The 22,583-nt window shown below is 35.9% G+C and overlaps 1 protein-coding gene across 1 annotated transcript in view; it reads right to left on the bottom strand.

Moving 5' to 3' along the window:
- The window catches only part of PLXDC2 (plexin domain containing 2), a 407,678-nt gene that overhangs the window by 61,172 nt on the left and 323,923 nt on the right, over window positions 1–22,583 (bottom strand). The window contains exons 10-11 of the mRNA XM_060006184.1: window positions 8,395–8,455; window positions 107–254 (exon numbers count right to left, since the gene is read on the bottom strand). Coding sequence (XP_059862167.1) covers window positions 107–254; window positions 8,395–8,455 — 209 coding nt within the window. The remainder of the gene's footprint in view (window positions 1–106; window positions 255–8,394; window positions 8,456–22,583) is intronic.

Genomic DNA, 22,583 nt, shown 5'->3' with positions numbered 1-22,583 from the left:
CCAGTTTGCCAAAGAATAACTCTCTCCCTGGAGAGCTTCTCCAGTGCATGTCAACACAGTGAGTTTTCCCTCCTCCAGTAATAAAGCAACAGTATCTCCAGGGCACCTTCTGTGGGCAGGCTGGTGGGCAGCCGGGGTGTCGCTGCTCTTCTGGTGGTCGTCAGGACCCTGAATTGTGTGCTCGTGGCTCGTATGGTGGTGGTTTGAGTAGTACGTTCCACTGGCTCTGTGGTGTCACAGAGCTTCTCTTTTGACTGATAAGAGAAACAAAGGGGAAGACAATTTGAGTGATCATACATATGTTTTAAAATTATATCAAAGAAGTTGGGCTGTAAAGCACAAAAGCGTCTCAAATAAAGATGAGGAATGCATTATTTTTGTACAGGACTATAGTTATAGATTTTACTAACATATATAAAATAGACAAGAGAAAACAATTGGATGTTAGAAAGCATTTCCATCTTTAGATATTTGGATTCCACCATTTCTGCTGTTAACCTTTCATATTACTGCTTATCTTAACCTAAATTTTATATCAGTATATTTATAAAAGACGTGATGGGAAACGTTCACACTAGAAGAAAAACACGTGCATAAAGATAAGGTTTAAAACATGCTTAGGTGTGTGAAGAGAGAATGTGTTCCATTCGCATGAAATTGGTAATGCTGAATTTTAAAAATGTGGTAACTGCTCCATTCTACTTTATTGTTTGAAAAATAATCCACCACAGGATGAATGGATATTTAAAATTAAAATTTTGTTTTCCTTTAGGAAATATTCAAAACCACCCAAGCAAAGGATTGAACAGCACTCAGGTAATCACTTAGTCTATCTTCTCCTTAGCCGAGCTACATGAGGAAAAGGTGCAGATTGTATTGTTCATTTATAGCCCATAAGAATAAATAATATGACATTTACCAGTAACAATCTCCAACATGCAAACTTTCATGGTTTAGAAGTTGGCGTTTCTCCCTACCTCTGTGTGCTTCAAAGGACTCCATCCCTCTGGTGGGCCTTGAGTAGAAGATAACTATTCTGTACATGGCTGGTACTTACCCACATTGGAAAATTATTATTGAATAAACACCTTTCTTAAACTTCTCTTGTCATTAGTGAAGTACAATTCACCATACTGCTGGCTCGGGAAGAGCTCCAAAGATGGCTTCCTTGTCACTAAGTAAATATGATACAGCTTATTCCCTCCTTCAACATCCTAGTGGCCCATTCAATTCCCCAACTTTAGTTCCTGCATCTTCTCAGCTCAGTGATCTCATGATCTCTTGCTTGACTCCACTTTAGTTATCATCCCCATACCCTGGACCTTCCCTGTGGTTGGGAATGCTTTAGTTCTGAAATCATAAATTCAGTTATCCTATTTTCAGTCTATCCATGTAGCTGTTCACTCACATACTTCTTATCCTGTGATTATGTAGAAAGCCCAAGCACAATGATTTTCTCCCATTAGTCTCCTTTCTTCCATCACTTCAACCTCTCTTTTCAGTACCTTTAAGCATGTTGCCTTTTTCTTTTTTCCACAACACCTTCTTAGAAAATCTGCAGTACTGAATATAGTAAAAACTCTGCCTTTTCCATGCCTGAGCTGGAGGACAATCCTATAGCCTCCCACTGGGAGCTCCACAAACTTACTTCCTGCATGCCCAGCGGGGGGCCTTCTGTGCTGCCTGGCAATACTGCCCTGCTTCGCTAATCTCCTCTCAAATTATCCTCAGTATCAATTTCAAACCCTCTCCACTCTACTTAGAATTGCCATTCCATAATGCTTCTACCAATTTTATCCTTGGGCTTATTTTTTATTTCTTTGATAAGAGTCATCAGCAAGAATTCTTTAAATTTATTTACAAATCACCATCCTTACTTGAACCTGAACTGACCTGTCCTTCCTCCTGTTAGGATGGATGGGGTCTATGGTATACAGCTGTTCTCTCAATCTCTACTCTGGCCCAGCTCAGCCCGCCTTCTCAGGTATTGTGAACCTGCTCATCTGACCCCCTCCTTGCTCTTCAATATTTCATCTCTAATTCCCTCCTGCCTTGTTATCGGCAGCACTTAAACATACTCAAGCATGTCCAATCTTATTTTAAAAACTCTGTCTTCATTCTTCTCCACATGCACCCAAACATCATCCTGCTTTTCCTTCCATTCAGTCAGAATTCCAGAAAGACTGATCAGCCTGGGGCTTCTCAGACTCCCACAAACTTGTTTTTACCCAATCCAACTTAATTGAAACTCTCATACCAATGTTTTTAAATATCTCCTTATCTACTAAATCTTCCATGTACACTCTTGCTATCTCATTAGCATTAGGCACAGTCTGCCCACTTTCTAATCGTGGATTCTGGGACACACGCTCATCAGTTTTCTGATACCTGTCTAACAACTCCATCTCCATTTCTTTCTGTCCCTTAAGTGTTGGTGGTTCTTAGGCATCTTTCCTGGCCTGTCTTTTCTCTATATGCACCGTCACTAGCAATCTCCTCCATACCTATGATTTCAATTAACATCTTTATGTTAATTATGCATAAATCTCTATCTTCAGTCTACATTCTTCTCTTGAATTTTAGGCCCAAATATTTATCTATTGGCTTACATGCATGTGGATATCACAGACATCTCAGGCTCAGTAAGTCTAAGATGGAACTTGTCACACATTATTCTCCTCCTGTGGTTCTATTCTCAAAAACATTATTATTAATCACTGTAATGTTTAAGCTAAAATCCCGAACTTGTTTTGCTTATGGCAGTAAAGGCAGACTACAGACCTTAAACGGTCCTCCTGTCACAATACAAGTGGATTCTGGATAAAACACGAATTTTAAAGCATTACTAGGATTTTCGGGAAGTAAAGAAAATCTCTGAGGGGGCCTTTCTTTTGCCTCTCCCACAAAACAGAATAAAGCAAAAGCTGTGTGCTATAAAGAAAGTAGGAGCAACATACATTAGGCAAAGTAAAAACACACAGTTTGTGCTGAGGGTAAAAATGTCACAAATTAATTATGCCCTAAGGAGATCAAGCCTTCTACCAGCAGTAGATGAGGGAGATAAATCCAAACCTCTCCTCCCCATATTAAGGCAGGAACACATGGTGTCCCCTAAAGCCCTCAGGTTCCCATCATCAAAACTTCTTTGGTGAAAGCATCACCTATTTACATGCTAGGGATTCCCATGGAATAAGATCAAACAAATGCACTTCTAATTAAAGGACCGAGAAACACAGAAAGAGAAAGAGTAGTCTGACAAAGAGCCAGCAAAAACAAAGAACAACATAATTAGACTAGCAAAACCTTTTACATAGTAGGGGCATCAAATATGGAATATATAAAAATTATATATGAAATATTTAAAGAAATGAAAAATAAAATTTAAAAATGAAGTAGTATCACAGACTATAAAAATGACTTGGCGGGGCTTCCCTGGTGGCGCAGTGGTTGAGAGTCTGCCTGCCGATGCAGGGGACACGGGTTCGTGCCCCGGTCCGGGAGGATCCCACGTGCCGTGGAGCGGCTGGGCCCGTGAGCCATGGCCGCTGAGCCTGCGCATCTGGAGCCTGTGCTCCACAACGGGAGGGGCCACAGCAGTGAGAGGCCCGCAGATTTAATAAAGATTTAAATTTTAGAAATGAAAAATATATTTGTGGAATTACTACCTTAATGGACAGGTTCAACAGCAGATTAAACGAAAGGAAGAGAGAATTAATAAACTGGCAAATAGATCTGAAGGAATCCCCCAGGATACAGCATAGAGAAATAAGAAAATAGATGATATAAAGGAGAGGTTAAAAGATACAAGGAAATGATGAGAAGGTCCTATTCTCCAAAGAGCTCAGAAGGTAAAAATAAAGAGAATGAAGACAGTCTGACTGAATAGTATATTTATCACATGTCCAGAATTTTCACCATAATCTTCTTTGCTGTAAATATCTTTGTCACATGCATTTTTGCTGAAAATATTTTTGCCACATAACTAATTGGCAATTTTGCCATAAAAGATAAAATACCTGGCTGATGGTTTGGTTTGATATACACAATACAAAAATCATGACAGATGGTGATGATCTGCCCCAAGAGTTGGTTTCTTCTTTTGAAACACACTACATGGGAGGAGAAAGAGGCCGAGGGCCTTGAAGGCACAGAAGTGAAACCATGTTTCCCACAGAACTTTGTAATGTCTGTCAATGGACATGTGACAAAATGCTAAGAACAAACAGTGCAGAGACTTTCACAACACAGTACAAAGCTCAGTTATAAACATGCATCCCAGTACTTGGAAATTAATACCTTTCTTAAAGAAGGAAGAAATTTTAGTGAAAATAACATTGGGATGCTGAACAAGGAGACAAATCAATAAACAACAAAAGAATGTAATATGATGAACAAAAGACTTGGAAGGCAAGTGCTTAGGTACAACCCACAGAATAAAGTTAGTTATTTGCACAGTATTGTCATGAGTCTACACACACGTTGAATGTATTCAGATATTTTGTATTTTGCAATGAAGTCTTTTTAATTTTGTTATTCATTTTTTATGTTTAATTATGTCCTTTCTAACGTCTCTCTTTTATTTTTCGTTGTTTTATCTTTTACGGCAAAATTGTCTTATGGCCAATTACTTATGCAGCAAAAATGCTTGTGGCAAAGATGTTTATAGTAAAGAAGCTTATGGTGGAAATACCTAGAACCCATTTATCAAACTTCATACCCAAGTAATAAGAAGACACACATCCTTATTGAGCACATGTAGATCATTTGTACAAATTACTCATTCGCTATTCCATTAAAAGTTTCAACCAATTTTAAAGAATCAGTATCATATAGAACGTGACCTCTGACAATTCAATTAGGTAAGAAATCAAAAATAAAAAGATGAGATTTAAAACGGAGAAAAGACAGTCTCTTCAATAAGTGGTTTTGGGAAAACTGGACAGCTACATGTAAAAGAATGAAATTAGAACACTCCCTAACACCTTACACAAAAATAAACTCCAAATGGATTAAAGACCTAAATGTAAGACCAGACACTATAAAACTCTTAGAGGAAAACATAGGAAAAACATTCTTTGACATAAACCACAGCAAGATCTTTTTTGACCCACCTCCTAGAGTAATGAAAATAAAAATAAAAATAAACAAATGGGACCTAATGAAACTTCAAAGCTTTTGCACAGCAAAGGAAATCATAAACAAGATGAAAAGACAACCCTCAAAATGGGAGAAAATATTTGCAAATGAAACAACAGACAAAGGATTAATCTCCAAAATATACAAACAACTCATGGGGCTCAGTCTCAAAAAAACAAACAATCCAATTAAAAAATGGGCGGAAGACCTAAATAGACATTTCAGCAAAGAAGACATATAGATGGCCAAGAGGCACGTGAAAAGATGCTCAACATCACTAATTATTGGAGAAATGCAAATCAAAACTCAGAATGGCCATTATCAAAAAATCTAGAAACAATAAATGCTGGTAAGGGTATGGTGAAAAGGGAACCCTCCTGCACTGTTGGTGGGAATGTAAATTGATGCAACCACTATGGACAACAGTATGGAGGTTCCTTAAAAAACTAAAAATAGAACTACCATATGACCCAGCCATCCCACTACTGGGCATATACCCTGAGAAAACCATAATTCAAAAAGAGTCATGTACCACAATGTTCATTGCAGCACTATTTACAATAGCTAGGACATGGAAGCAACCTAAGTGTCCTTTGACAGATGAATGGATTAAAGAAGATGTGGCACATATATACAATGGAATATTACTCAGCTGTAAGAAACAAAATTGAGTTATTTGTAGTGAGGTGGATGGACCTAGAGTCTTTCATACAGACTGAAGTAAGTCAGAAAGAGAAAAACAAATACCGTTAACGCATGTATATGGAATCTAAAAAAAAAAAAAAAATGGTACTGATGAACCTAGTGGCAGGGCAAGAATAAAGACGTAGACATAGAGAATAGACTTGAGGACATGGGGTGGGAGGGGGAAGCTGGGACGAAGTGAGAGAGTGGCATGGACATATACACACTACCAAATGTAAAATAGATAGCTAGTGGGAAGCAGCAGCATAGCCCAGGGAAATCAGCTCGGTGAGGCTCAAGAGGGAGGGGATATGGAGATATATGTATGCATATGGCTGATTCACTTTGTTGTACAACAGAAACTAACACAGTATTGTGAAGCAATTATACTCCAATAAAGATCTATTAAAAAAATAATAAAATTTAAAAAATAAAGTAAAAAATAAAATTTCCATAATTCAGAAATGTGATATAATTCAAAATCCAATGTAAATTCAGTAAGAATATTGACAAGATTGATTGACTGATTGATTGATTACAGATCTTGTAAGTTGAGTCTAAAATTTATATGAAGAACAAAAGCCCCAAAGTTGTCAAAACGCTTGTGAAGATGAAAAAGTAAAGAGGTTTGTTCTATAAACAACAATATTTCTTAGGAAGCTATAGTAATTAAGACAGTGTAATATACAATGTATCCATTCTTCCAAAAAGTCATTTGGATCATGTCACCCCCTTAATTAAAACCCTCCAGAAAGCTTTCTCTTGCCTTTAAGATAAGGCCCAAACTCCTTCAATGTTACATTTAGGGCCCTGTTTACCTCACCAGTCTCATCTCTCACCACTCTTCTTACCTTCAGTTACCCTTCAGAAGTCATGTTAAATATCATCTCCCCAAGCAAATGTTCCCTTGTCCTAATTAACAAGACCATGCACTTAGAGTTCTTTGCCTGAGTGGTTTTCTAAGTGCTGTCCTTTGTTAAGTGTCTGTCTCCCCTGCTACACACATTTCTCACACTTTTACATTAGCAGTGCTTAGAGCAGTACATAATAAATGCTCATATTAGGATTTGTGCTTATTGAATAAATTCATCTCACAAGATCAGAAGGAAAATTTAATACTGGTTTTAGGCACAGAAAATGGACTGGACTTGGTGACCTTGTTTAGTTACCTGTAACAGAAGGATAGAATTGCTCACCATAAAGCAAGTAATGTTGACGATTTACTTACAGAATAAAAAGGAAACACTGAATATTATAGAATGTACTAGATTCTGAGCTCCTTAGGAAGAGAGGGTAATTTTTTTTAAAAATTCTTTGTAATTTTAGTGCTTAGCACAGGCCATAGGACATGATTAAATTCCCCACAAATATCTTTAGGAGGCCTTAGAATATGATGGATTCTTCTCTATAGCTTATGTTTCATGGTGGGCCCACAGTAAAGCAAGAAAATGATGATGTCTGAATCACCCTCTTGATCTTTACACAGGTATTCAATTTCAACATTTTTAACTGAGGTAACTGTGATTACAAGAAAGAAACATCAACCTGAAAACACAACTATGACTCTATCAATATATTTTCTTTTTGAACTACTGTTGTTAAATAAGTGACATGAAATAAATGAGTATTTATCACTGTAATTCCCCCCAAACAACTGTCAAAAAGTTGATTAAAGCTGCATCGGCAATACTGTACTTAATGTTCAAGAATATCCTGAAAGACGTATTTTTCAAGATAGTTATGAGGCATCATAAATAAAAACTAAATTAAAAATAAAGGCTCTAGTAACTAGGATTGCCTAAGAGTTCTGAAAATAGCTCTTTGACATGGTTTACTTTACTAAATGAGAAAAGTTATAATGGTTTTTATTCAAAATTCAAACCCTAAAACTTAACAAAGGGAGAAGAAACAAATACTTTTCTTTCTGAATTTTATAGGATATTTTTATGTGACTCTGAAATGACAGTGTAAATGCAATTCACTAAAAAATTGTAAATAGGTTAAAATCCATTCTGCAATTTTATTTACTTGCTTGAATCACTTCTTTGCATCATTGTCTCCATCATGTTTGCCTGGGACTTAACTGTTTCCATGTTAGACCATGTCTACCTTCTTCTATCATGCCAATTTGCTGCAATCAATCTTTCCCCCCATTCCAATGATTTTGTTATTTGAGCGAAAAAGATGAACAATGGCTTCCTAGATCTCAAAAAGCAGCGAATGTTTAAGAGAACTGCCCTTTGCTCACAGAGACTTAAGTCCTGGTTCTACTATTGCTGAGTCACACACCTAATTCCAGACACTCTCTCTCCACCCCCTTCCCCAACATCTCCCCTCACCCTTCCCTCTTCTCTTCTTGGTCCTATGGAGGCAATAACAGCTCTGACCTCATAGGATGGGTATAAGAATAAATTGAGATAATACATGTCGAGTTAAACCCAACATCTGGTACATATAAGGGCTCAGTAACTGATGGCCCTTTTTATTAAATTAGATACCATTTTCGTTAAGTTGCAGCAACAATACATGACAGCTTGGTCCCAACAATCTTGTCATAATAAAGCACATGTGTACCTCTTCGGGGCATCCGCTGTCCACCCAGTCCTGCCGATGGCGATCAAATCCACTGGAACATCTTCAGAGAAGGCCACGTTGCAGATCAGAAAAGAAAGTATGGGGTGCAGAGTGGGGGTAGAAATTAAAAGAAAAAGATCGGTAAGTAGTTAATTCTAAAATCTGCACAACATAAACTTTCTTCTGTAGAACTGTTAGCTGGAGCAGTGGAGAAGCATTTATGGAGGTCTGCATAACGGACTACTCCTTAGGTAATCGTACTGTTATGGTTGCATGTGGCAATAAATCACGCCACTGAGGCTCACTGCACCGGGCAGAACACCTGGATGCCCACGCAAAGGTGAGACAGTAGCTATTCTATGAAGTTGGCTTTTCTTTTCCTCATACATATGTATTTTTCATCATCACAACGTGTGGATAAAATCTTTTGCAGGTATTTTTCAGATCTTTTTCTTTGTTTTAGTTAAATTTAAAAATTTAAGACCTGCAGTCACACAGACTCTTTCCCTATTGTGCAGTAAAAGCTTAGTAACTCAGCGGGTTTGGGGTGTTCAAACCCACGCATTCCAAAGAAAGAACTGGCCCTTGGCCAGCTCCTGGGAGATCACTTCTAATCCCCTGGAATATTCTGCCTGATAAAAGTGCCTTTGTATATCTTGGGTCTTGGGCTATGTTAGATCATACTAACAATATGATTTATGGTGAATGTCTGTTTTCATTCGCCTGGATCCCTGGGCCACGTTGCATCAGTTTGACCCCTGGGGGCACTGGAGATGAGAGATAAAGTTAGTCATGCAGAATTTCGTACCTACGTGATGGCCCTCAGTAAAAATCCTGGACGGTGATGAGCCTGGATAAGCTTCCTTGAGTGGCAACACTTGGTGTGTGTTTTCACAAATAGTTGCTGGGAGGATTATGGGCCAACTCCACTGTGGGAGGATGACCGGAAGCCGTGCCTGGTCACGGCTGGACTCTGCCCTACGTTCCTTCCCTTTGCTGATTTTATTCTGTATCCCTTTGCTGTAATAAATGGCAACCTTGAGCACAACAGCTTTGCTGAGTTCTGTGAGTCCTTGTAGTGAATCAGTGAAGTTGAGTGTGTGCCTGTGGGTCGCTACCAGCGCTACGATTAGGTCACGTCTAAAAGGTCAAATTCAGCAAGCACTGGGTTGATGAGATTTTGCTCACTCCCACTCTCTTTCTTGACTCAAATCATTTTCTGCCCCCCCTACCTGTCCAGCTACAGTTCATTCACTTTTCAAGACCCAGAAATTACTACCCAGAGCCCATTCGGATAAAGCTTCATCATTGCTGTGATCATCTCTCACTTTACTATTTAACTTTTCTCGTTTATATAAAATATCATGGCTTTATGTCTTATTTACCAAACTTGATTGTGAACATTTTAAAGTTAGGGCCAGTGTTATATTTGATCATACCTAGTATATCTGACATATGATTTCTTTTTCATATTAGAAACTTTAAATATTTTTACCAGTTTATGAAAATTAAGGATTTGCACTGCCCCTGAATTTTAATATATTAATATATATACTTATATATAATATATATGAATAAATATCAATCTAAATAGATATTTATCTTTTTTTCAAAATAAATGGAGGCTTTTGGTCATAGTTTCTTATAGGCTGTTCAACTTTGGTCTTATTTTTCTTAGAGTGCTACTTTACAACTTTTTTTTTCACTTGTTTTGCAATGAATCTACACGATTTTTTATAAGAATCCCTGCCAGAGATCAGGTACTATGGCATGAATGAGCACAATTTAATTCAAGTGGAATGTGAAAACAGCTCGACTGTCAACAAAAAAGACCATATTTATCATTCTGCCCAGACATGATCTGTTAGAGCTCAGCTATTTTATACCTACCATCTGTGTTGAACAAGCTTAAGTGTGGAATAAACATCAGTGTGTGATCTGGCATCCCGAGTTTGAGAGTCCCCAGTTGGTCAAGGCTATCTCTGGTTACCCAAAGAGATTCTGCCGTTTAGAGTCTAATTCCAGATGAATTAGACGGCTGTTGCCTCTTTTTTCTTTTTCTTCCCTTCAAGTTTACTTAAATATTGAAAAGTATACTGACATTCTCTTCTGCACGATGGGAATATATCGATTTTCTACAAAGAATATATTTTGGGAGCCATCTGACAAGTTATTAAATGCAACAGATAATTTTTAAAATGCAGTTTGTCTTTACTTACTCCATTCTAGATGTATTCAAAGCCAGTGGGAAATAGCAACTTTTAGCTTATATTATAACAAGACAGTACCAAATCTTAAATTTATGAGTCAATTTTACCTTAAGTAATTAGTCCCTTAAATTATTACATTAATCCCAGAGAAAAGTACAGAAACACTGCAGTTTGCTTGAGTTATTAAATAATCTCTCAATTATAGTGTGTGAAATTAGGTTCTACTGAAAATATGTAATTCAATTAACTAATCCATTCATTTATTTATTCACACTGCAGCTTACTAACTGCTAGGGTGGGAAGGATTGAGAATGGCAAAACACAAATAAGGTTTGGTTTGAAAAATTCATATATTTTTGTACCTTACGGCGCCTTAAAAAATTAACACAACAGAACCCTGCCTTTTCAGCATTTTATTTTATCACCCAGTAGTTTAAATAACATCGAAAACCTATTATAAATGAAAGTGTGTGTGTGTGTGCGTGGGTTGTATAAATCGTCAAGAAAAGCTACCTTTCTATTATTTCTGAATTCTAAATAAATAAAAAATCACTTTTGAGAACACCTTCCTCTCTCCACTGAGCTGCTGTGTCGTTTTTCTATAACATCACGACATTAACCATGTCATACTCCAGAATGTTGATTTCCAGTGTTCTCAGAGAGGCTCTCCTGACCTGGTGTTCCTGCTGAAATGCAAATTCCTGGATCTAACTGGATAAGATTCTCCCACAACTTGGGCCCAGTAATTTTCACTGTAAACAGGTGCCCCAGGTGATCCTCACCACACTGAAATGGGAAAACCACTGCCTTCCTGTAAGCTATGGCAATACTGCAGGCCCCTTCACACTCCACCAGCCCATCTCCTGTGCCTTATTACACCTCCCTGAAAGTGTACTCTTCCAGTCTCTGCCTTTGAACACGCTATTACCTATGTCTGGGATACCTTCCTTGTCTCCAATTAGTAAACCCAATTCAACTCAAGACTTACCTCCTCCCAGCAGCATTTCCTTTTCCTCTCACCCGGAAGAGTTCGCACACCTTTTTCAATGCCTCTCAATACCAAGTGCTGGTGTTTATTATTACTTGGTTGCTTTCAAGCTTCTTGTACTCACAAGACTTTGGAGGGAACATGGTTCAAATGAAGATTCTGGGCTCAAACTGCTTGAGTCACAGTTTTGGCTTGGGCACCAAATAGGCATGTGATCTTAGGCAAGTTATTTTTCCTATCTAAGCTGGTTTCCTCATCTATAAAACGAGGTAAGGGAGGTTAGGTAAGGATTAAAAGTAGACTGTTGTATAGGCAACATTTAGTAAATATCAGCTGTTTTTAATACCTAAGGAATGTCTTTGTAGAATGTATGTAGCAAGGTTGACAACGGTTGAAAATGAGTAAGTAGGACTTCAACTGTATAGATAGGATTTAGAAAATGTTTAGGAATTAATGTCCCATGTTAATGTGAAATGTGTTTTACACTTGAAGTCCCTTATCATCATATTTGGGAATTAGTATTACAGAATCTTGTGAGTGAAAATCTAAGCTGCTTTCAAATATGGAGCACATCTTTATTCAATATTTATAAATAGAGGTTATGTGGTTTTGTAAATATTCCTTAAGAATTGATTTTGACAGTCTGAGCTCCTAACTACAACAGATTTCCAATGTTTTTATTTTCAAGTTATTCCCTTCTTCTCACTATTACCTAATTCCAAAACGAATCATTAGAGAGCTCTACTTCCAGTTAATTGTATTATTTTCCACTCAGTTTCAATGGGATGTTGATTTCAAAGCCCTCAGGAGCCATATTAAGTGAACCCCATTTAATAAGGCAGCCTAGAAAAGAATTCTCCTAGCTTGCAGCGTCTATCCAATCATGAGATTAAAGCGTAAATCTTGTCACATCTCTAACTTACCTGTTTTGTGGAAAGGGTTTTAGAAATAAAACTTATTTTGCAAAGGTAATATATACAGATGAAGAAAATAGAGTAAATGTTAAAATACATACACAAGGATTAAAAATGAAGTCCATGTCTTTCTACACAATTGAACATGTGTCATTTCACCAGTGAGATGAAACATCTACAAAAGAAAATTTAGGAGAAAAACTTCACAGAATCCCGAGACCCAGTTAGGAATTAGTTTGGAGATCGGGGGTCAGCATGTTTTTTTGTAAAGAACAAGGTAGTAAATACTTTAGACTTTGTAGGCTATATAGTTTCTGTCCTAACTGCTCACCTCTGCGGTTGTAGCTCAAAAGCAGCCACAGACAAATGCATAAAAAAATGGGTGTGGCTGCGTTTCAATAAAACTTTATTTACAAAGCCAGGAAGTGGGTCCAATTTGGCCCACTTGCTGTAGTTTCCTGACCTGTTATCTAAAAATAAAGATCTTTAAAATTCTGAAGACTAGAATACCTCATCAAAGTGTCTGATGATTTAAATGGTCCATGCAGCCTTGGGTGTACTTATTGGCATGCTATCTTAATGGAAAAATCAATTGCATATTTAGTAAGTTTTCTTGCCATCGTCTGCAAAAGTGTGAAAAATGATCCTCCAGCATCAAAAAAAATGGAAAATGCTTAAAAAATGAAGTATTTTAGAAGAGAAACAAGTATAATGATAAACATCTGTGATTATAACTAACTAATAACATTTATCTTAACCATGAGTCTGGAGCGTAAGATATGGCAAAATCAATTTGTTTTGAAATACCGAAAAATTTCATTGGAAAGGTTGGTCATAAAATTTACAATGCTGATTGCAATCATCATTATTATCAATAGAATATTAGAAAAAAATCATATCTCATTTCCCATATGGGGCATGCTTGTTCCTAATTGGCCTCAGGCATGAGACGGATGATTTTACTGCTAAAAACACTTCTCCTAAAATCAAGAAACTTGAGCTTAAAGTTTTTCAGAATTTTCATGCCTGAACCACTGAGTACAAAGAGCTCTGGGAATGACAGGTGAATTTAAGCACACAGTAATCTATTACAGAGACAGTACTATAGGACAAATTATGAAATTTCACATCATTATAGTATGCAAGGCTATGCAGCATGTTTTCTTTTAATAAAAGCTCTTGATATTAGTTGTAGCTCAGAATCATAATCCAATGCCAACAAGAATAGTTATCTGCAGAACGCAGGAACTTTGCTTTGGAGATGAGTTTTGGATGGAAAACTGGGGTCAAATCATCTGATATCTGATATCCAGAACCTTGTCATTTTACAGCTGTGGCATCTTGCAGAGCTGCAGGTTTTATAAAATAAAGCCTTAATTCTTCTTTAGATTTCTAGAACCTAGAGTAGCCCTAACATGTCTTTAAAAGTATAACACCAGGGTCTTTTATCCTTCCAATTCTTTTATCTCATTAAAAAAATTCACATCTTATTTCTCTTTCCTTCCAAACTATTGGTTAAAAAGATATTTTTTTAACTTTTTGGTTTTTATTTCCCCTATCTTTCAATGAAAAATATTTTCAAAAAGGAAAAACATTTTTGTAATTGGCTTTCCATGCTGGAGTTCTTTCTTCCTCTGAGTGTCACCTCCTGATTACAAGTCTGTTTTCAGTCTTGGAGTGTGTAAGGTAGGAAAGAATTGATGCTGGGAATGAGGCTACATTATTTAGGCTTATCTGGAAGTAAGCTGATCTTTTCAAAAATCATTATGATTAAAAGGCATTACTGATGTTGGCAAAATATCCTCATTTATGCACTGTTAATACTTTAAGGGAATGAAGGACATATGAAAGTAGACTTAGATATGCCATGAAATAGTGATGCATAAAAACAGTCAGTTATGCACTGGACAATCCAGTAAACTCATTTTAGGGCCAAATTATTAGTAATGGGCTGGTGCTGTGAACTTTCAGCATGTTTTAATCAGGGAGATGCTGACTCTACCCAGATTATTAGGTATCTGAGTACTTATTTTATACCTACATTAAAAAGTTTCTTAAAATACTACTTAGAAGGGGCAAGAGAATGAAGTATTCACCCATATGGAAACAGTTAAAAGCTATTTGATTCAAAAGACTTGGACTGACTTGTTGCAATACTAATCTCACAGTAAAATTCAATTGTTATCTTTGTTCTACCTAACTTTTACGTGCTGCTAGTGGATATTGAAATATGGCTCAGGGAATTTTAAATGATGCAAGTTTGGCTGTGTATTGACTTAAATAATCCTTCATTACAGAGCATCATATAATCTCTGTATTTACAAGTTTAAGCCTGATGTTTGGACATTGTGGTTGTTATTTTTTAAAAACCAGCAGTAGATGAAATAGTTAAATCTGAATTCCTCAACGACTTCCAGCTTTGTGCTGATTCACCTGCATGAAGGGGATGTGACTGCATTAGCAATATGAAGTATGCAATTTCAGAAATCTTCCAATTCTATCAAAAACCAGATTACTCAAATGTAGTTTCTCAAACTTTTTGAAATAAACCATATCAAGAAATATAGTTAACATCAAGTGTTTAGACATTTATATATCTGGTTATGTGTGTTTGTGTATGCTGAAACTAAATATTTATTGTGATGTTTCTTTTTTTTTCTCTAAACATACAAATAAAGCACAGAGATATTTGTATTCCATTCTATTTCATTAACAAAAATGCTGGTTGCAACCCACTGTGTAATTGATAGCATGACCCTCCTGAATTGCAACCCTCAGTTTGAATAATACTATCCTAATAGTTTAAAATTTTAATCATATTTATGCTTTAAATAGTATTGCCTGGTTTGTAAAACAATCATTTTAATAGAAAATTACAGAAAAGTATAAAAACAGAAATTAAAGTAGGTAACATCCCAACGCTAAGATATTGTTAGTTTTATTTTCCAACCAATCTTTATTTAACATATAATTATATATACTTATATATTAATCAAATTGGAATCATAACATGTGATAACACTTTTCTACAGTTAATATGATAATCTGGGCATTTTTCCATGTCCATAAATATCCCTTGAGAGTTAATTTTTAACGACCGCATATACTTCATTATATGGCTTGATAAAAATTTTATTGCATGCTATATAGGAAAGTTGTTAAAAGAGTAAATTCTGTGAGCTAACATAAAAGAAAAATTTTTTCCTTTTTTTCTTTCCTTTTTTTGTATCTATATGAGAAGATGGATGTTAGCTTAACCTACTGTGGTAAACATTTCACAATATATGCAAATCAAACTATCATGCTGGAAGCCTTAAAATTATTTGGTGATGTATGTCTATTATTTCTCAATAAAACTGGAAAAAATTATTCAACTTTTATATGAGCACACGTATGTTATTTTAACCCTTATAAAAATACATACCACCATTCTTTTTGCAACTTGATGGATTAAAAGTGACAGTCATACTTTAATTAGCATTTCTTTATTACAGGTGAGGTGAAATGTTAAACCATGTTTATTGACAATTCGTATGTCTGTCTATATCTTTGAGTGTATATTCATTTCTTTTACTCATTTTATTCAATTGGGCTATTCTTTTTTTATAGTGTGTCTATAAAATAAGGCATTACATTTCTGTTAAATATATCATCTGTCTGTAATTTGCCATTCAATTCAAAATGATTTTTTTTTTTTGCCATACAGTGGTTTGTATCTTTACACTGTGAAGTTTTTCAACATTTTCTTCAAGATTCCTTTCTTTGCCTTTTGCTCAAAGAGGCCTCCGTTACATTGGCATTAAGTAAAATTTGCCATGATCTCTCCTAGTTAGTTCATTATTTCATCCTTTGCTTTCAATTCTTTAATCTACTCTAAATTTATTGTGGTATATGGCATGATGTTATAACCAAATCTAAAGAGACAAATTTTATTCAGATTGATGGCTAAGGGTCCCAGGATCTCTTAGCCATCCTTGAACAAGAGATCTTTATCCATCATTTGGAATTGCATGTTTAATCACATAATAAACTCATATGCTAAGGTCTATTTCTGAAATTGTATAATCTTCCATTGATGGCCTTGTTTCTTCTTGTACAATTCCTATAATGATTTCATTATTACAGTTTTATCTAATGATTTATCTAAACTTAGTTTAAGTCTGCCTTCATTGAACTTATTTTACAATTTTTTCTTGAGTTGTCTCACTCTTTATTCTTCCCTGTGATTTTTATAATTATAGTCTGATGTCCAAATAATAATGTTATTGATGGAATTGATGTGGAAATAATTGACATCTTAATATATTCTAGCTTCCCATCCATTAAAATGTTTATTCAGGTGCCTCATCAAACTTTCATTATTTCCTTTACATGGAACCTACACATCATTAAGTTTGTTAGTAACTATTTTATCTATTTTTGCTACTGTTAAGGAGCTTTAACCATTGCACTTTCTAAATGGTTATTTCTGATATGGAAAGCTATTGACTTCTGTGTATTTTGTATCTGACTCCTTTACTTACAAATAATAACTTTGCTTCTCCTTTCCAATAGTCATGTCTCTTATTTGTTTCTTTTCTCTGTGTGTTAACCAGAGTTATAGAATTCTGGTACATAATAGTGGGAATCACACCCATGCCTTCTTCCTTATTTTAATGGGAATGTCTCTGGGGCATTAATGTTTAGTATATTTTTTCCACTGTTTGAAATAATATTTGTTATCATGTTAATATGCATATTTCGATTTCAGTCTGCTAACATTTTTACTTAGAAAAAAATGTTGGATTTTATTAAATATATTCCCATCTATCAAGATGACTAAATGATTTTCAATACCAGTGCTATAAATGGCATTAATAGATTTCTTTAAACCAAACCATGTTTGTATTCATGGAGTAAATTCATTATTTGGCCATGTTTTAATTAGTTTGACTTTGTTAACTATAATGCAATATCTCTATGAATAATCTATAGCTAACATCCTACATAACGATGAAAGACTGAATGTTTTTCTCCTAAAATTAGAAACAAGACAAAATGGCTACTCTCAGTACTTCTAATCAGCAGCGTACTGTACAGTTTGAAGAGGCAAAGTTAGAACCCAAGAAGGTGAAGCTTTGGCAAAATAATCAAATCATTAACAGCTTCCTGCCTCTCATCTTCCTTGTATGAACGTAAAGTAAAATAAGTCAACTCATAGCTTGATTAAGTGGCAAAAACAAGGCAGCCACAGCAGACTTTAGAAGAATTACTGAACTGCTGAGACTTATAACAACCCTCATTAGAGATACAAAGTAATATTTGTTATGATGTTGGAAAGCTGAAAAGCTAATGACTTCAATACTACAATGACAAAGTCAGCCAGAACCCAAGGGATACCTTAGGGTTTAATGTTCCGAGATAAGTGGGTAAACTTTTTGAGTAGGGTGGAAATCATAAGCTACTAAAAAGACAAAAATTGCAGGTATTCCGCTTTTTGAGACACTGGGATTCGTATATATCACCAGACGAAACCAGACATCTCTGGTCATTGAGCCATCTGTCAATATAGTCAGCTTAAGAAATGATCTGCTCTAGGATTTCCAGAAGAGGGTAGCCGCTGGGGCTTAGGTGAAACTGAGACACAAACAACAACAAAGACTCAGCATTTTCATTTGCTTCCTACCAACTTCTTTTCAAATTTCTAACATACTTAGTTTGCTTGCCTTCTGTTTTATTGAAGCCCCTTTTACCATTCCATCTGACTCCCCTCTTCTATGAGACTTAACCCAGGCTGTGCTCCCAGGGAAGGGTCCTCTCATGGAGGACTATCCTTCTCCCAAGTGCAACCTCCAATCAAGATTACAGTGCCCAGCTTGAGAATAGAATGTTTACTATATGTTAAAAGTTATACACTTAGAGATGAATGCAAAGTCTTCAGTTTACCAAAGGCTATTACCATTTAAAATCAAACTTGTTATCCCAACCGTATGAATAAGATATTCCTTCACTGACTGATCTTAAATATGGCTTTGGCGACTTGCCAGAATCTGGCTGCGAACACATTTTAACAGTTTGGCTTCTTATTTATGAAAGATTTCAACTCCTTTAGAAACACCATAATTCTTCAAAGAACATATGTGGTAATCTGAGGCTGAGGTATGGTAATTGAAGGCAGACTATGACAATTAAATAGATAGTTCATTTTGTTTCTTCAAATTATATACACATGAATAAGATGTTACATAGTTTTTATCTTAGAAAAAGGAAGATTATATTTATTGGTAATTATTCCTAACAGCAAAATTAATCATTTTTGTAGCTTTTAGAATATTTGTGTAAAGTGAGTATTCCATTTAAAAAACAATGGTCTTTTCCCACCTAAGTGTGCAACTTCTGGAGTCCTGTATTTGGGCAGCATTCTAGCACATTCTGAAGAATCTGGGAGCACAGCACATTGTGTCACATTAGAAAAGAGAACTCCCCTTGCCACACTCAACTCCCTTTCTGAATTCGGGCACCAAGAGCAATGGAGTCTCTAGACTTAAATGAATAATCAACTTGATTAATAATTTCAACATGCTATTGGGGCACTGCCAGGGAAAAACAAAACAAAACATCATCTCACTTACTATGGGTATAATGAGGAAAAGAAAAGGAAGGAAGTGGAGGTTATTGACGTCATTCAATCATGTCGTAGTTGACATGTGTTCAATAACTGTCAGTTATGTAATTCTCACCCGAATCTGGCAGTATTCCTTACACTTATTCCCATTTGACTACTGCAAAAAATTGAGGCTGCATTATTTAGTGGAAAGAGCATAAGCTTCAGAATTGCAAACATAAAATTAGGTTCAGGTCTTGACTCTGCCATTGATTGATGTGATCCACCTCCAAGTTATTACTGGAGATTACGGGGTGAGATCTATGGCGAGTTATTGTTGGAGATTCAGTTTCTGTAAATTGGAGATTGTAAAATCTACCTTCACTGGGTGAGGATTAAATGAGATAATATAGATGAAGTACCCTTCCAGTGTTTGACATAGTGAGTGCTCAATAAATATGTTATTTTATGCCTTCTTACCATCCATAGCACCTAGCACAGGTCGAAAAATGCCTATTGGGAAAAAAACATATTGTAACCTAACCAGTTATTGGTATAACTGAAAATCTATAAAATATCCTTCAAGTACTGACCCAGCTTCTTTAGCCACAAAAATTAGGTGTATAAAAGAAAGAGGACAAATCTTTTCTTTTTGATGAATGAATTCTTCCAGAATCTAAAAATTCCTTGCCCAGCATTCAACTTTGCTATTTTGGTAGAACAGAAGTGAGAGTTGAGCCCTCAGGGAAAGAAAAAAAAAATTCTTCCTCATGGCTGTGAGCCATTGAAGCAAACACCCAGTTATAAATAAAACCCCTGGACATTTCCGGATTCTGATTTTTGACACCCTTTCTTAAAACTTCTTGATTTCAGACCAAATATTATACTTAAATGGTACTTTCAAATGCATAGAAGTGGACAGAAAGAGCAGCGACTTTTACTTTGTTGTTCGCTCCGGAAAAGGAACATAAAGTCTTGCAGGTTTAGGTGTGCCATGCCTCTGTAAAATGCTATCCTTCTGCCAGTAAATTTTTATTCCATGGTGCTCAGAGATTAATGGCTCCTGGTCTTTCAGAGCTGTCTGTCTTCCTCAGGAACATCAATGTTGCATGAATCAACTCACCTCTGTTCTGCCAAGATAGCAAAGTCGGGCTTGGGTAAGGAACCAGAAATCCCTTCGAGGAGATGATTATCTATCTCATCAAAGAAAGGTCTCTATCCCAATTTAATTTTTTTTTTTTACTATAAAAAGTTTCAGAATTTTACTTGGAATGCTGAGATTTATAGAGAAACAGATAAGATGGTATTTCTAGTTTCTCAGAGAATCCTAGGATGAACTTTTCTTTATCCTCGTTTACCATTTGGGAAAGTACTATAAGGGAATAAAAGTGACATCTGTCATCATCTCTCCAGGAACGGGAACCAGTAAACCGTCCCAGACAAATCAATCTCTCTCTCCCCCTCCTCTCTGCCTCTGCCACCATTCCTTAAGAGATAAAGTGTTTCTAATCACAGCGCATTTGGGTCCTCGCAAATGATCTGTAGAAAGAATGGGTGAAATAGGAAGATTAGTATTTTAAACTAGGAAAACCTGTATTAATCACGGATTTTTAAGCTCTGTCCGGAGTTCAGGGTTTAGTTTGGCAGAGGCCTTCAATGACTGCTGTAGCGAGTGAGGAGGAGATGGGAGGGCCTGGCTATGAACCCGCTATAAGATATAATTTTATCTGTTTTGTATTTGAAGTTTCTGCTTTTCAAAAATGTTTCTCCTGCTTAAGAAGAAAAAGTTTGAAAACCATTTTATTAAATCATTTGTATACCTCATCCCATTAATTAATCTAGGCTTGTTATCATTATATTTTACAATGTAATTAAATCTTTTAGACAAGTACTATGAGCTCATTTAAAATATGGTAATATAACTTTGACAGGGCACTCCGAGAAGCAACTTTTTCTCTCTTTTTCTCTCTGTATGTCCCTAGAAGATGTAATTTAAGGCATTTTAATACCAGACAATAATACCTGAGTGAATCTTATAATGACCAGCAGAACACTGTCTTTTAAAAGATATTTGCTTAATGATTTCTGATAGTGCACTTCTATTTCCTTCAAGAGATATTATACTTGTGAGATAACTTTTCTAAGATCCAGGTTAAATTAGAGTATCTCTCATACATGTGTGGCAGTCCATATTTGTTTACATTAATCATTCAAACTTGAAAATAGTCATTGCTCCATTTCATCAATTTATTTGCTCAAGGAACATATTTCTCCATGCATATCTTCGGCTCACGGGAAACTCAGCTTTATCTTCTAAAGTCTTAAGAGTGATTATTCCAAGTAGAAGTAAATTGATTTTGGTGGAAACACTTCCAAGATTTCTAGACTTTGCTGTAATGTTACATAAGATGATTTCCTTATTATTTTAAAACTGCATGTTTAAGTATTTTGAAATATATCCCATCTATCTACATTTGAGTTCAATTTGCCACTTGAAGTCTAGATTGTAATATCAATGCTTAAAAAAATAATAAGTATAATTTTGTAGTGGCTTTTAGTATACATAAAGCTTTGATTTCTTTTAAAATTTTTATTCTTTTTTCTTCATTATAAATCTTTGAACTCACCTGGAAGGGTCTGTTTCTAAGACTATACCAAGCCCAGGTCCTTATGTAGATTACCAACAATGTATTAGTAAATTCTTTCCACTTTAAGAAATGATACTGGGGCTTTCCTGGTGGCGCAGTCGTTGAGAGTCCGCCTGCCGATGCAGGGGACACGGGTTCATGCCCTGGTCCGGGAAGATCCCACATGCCGCGGAGCGGCTGGGCCCGTAAGCCATAGTGGCTGAGCCTGCGCGTCCGGAGCCTGTGCTCCGCAACGGGAGGGGCCACAACAGTGAGAGGCCCGCGTACCGCAAAAAAAAAAAAAAAAAAAAAAAAAAAAAAAAAAGAAATGATTCTGGTCATAAAAGAGTGTTCTGCTTCCTTCCTTTATTCTATATCAGATTTGTCAGGCATATAAAATATCAAATTACTAAATGCTAATTCTATTAGAGTTTTATGCAGCTCATGTGTACAAATGTTCTATGTCCCATTAAAGGCAGCAAAAAGAAGGATTTTAAGAATTTGGGTGTGAAGCAATTTTCTGCTTCATAAAATACAGTTAGTGTCGCCTTATGTTTACAGAAGCATTCTTGGATGTGTAGATTTTTCTTCAGATTTGCTTTTAATGAAACTGACTTAGTATTCCAGAGCACCCCTTTAACCCAGATCGAAAAAAATATTTATAGCAAAAGCTATATAGGCATAAGGAGAATGGATATCTAGACCTGAATCTTCATGTTGATAGTTCAGAAGACCCATTAATTCAACATTCTCAAAATCTTCTTTATTATTCATTTTCAAACACTATTATATTCATTTGACCTGGTCCTTCATTTGCTGTTTGTCATTTCCTTAGGTGGTAACTATTAGAACCACCTCATTTATCCC

Source organism: Delphinus delphis, chromosome 2, assembly GCF_949987515.2.
Source record: "Delphinus delphis chromosome 2, mDelDel1.2, whole genome shotgun sequence".
NCBI lineage: Eukaryota > Metazoa > Chordata > Mammalia > Artiodactyla > Delphinidae > Delphinus > Delphinus delphis.
This window is presented reverse-complemented; position numbering and strand designations above follow the sequence as displayed.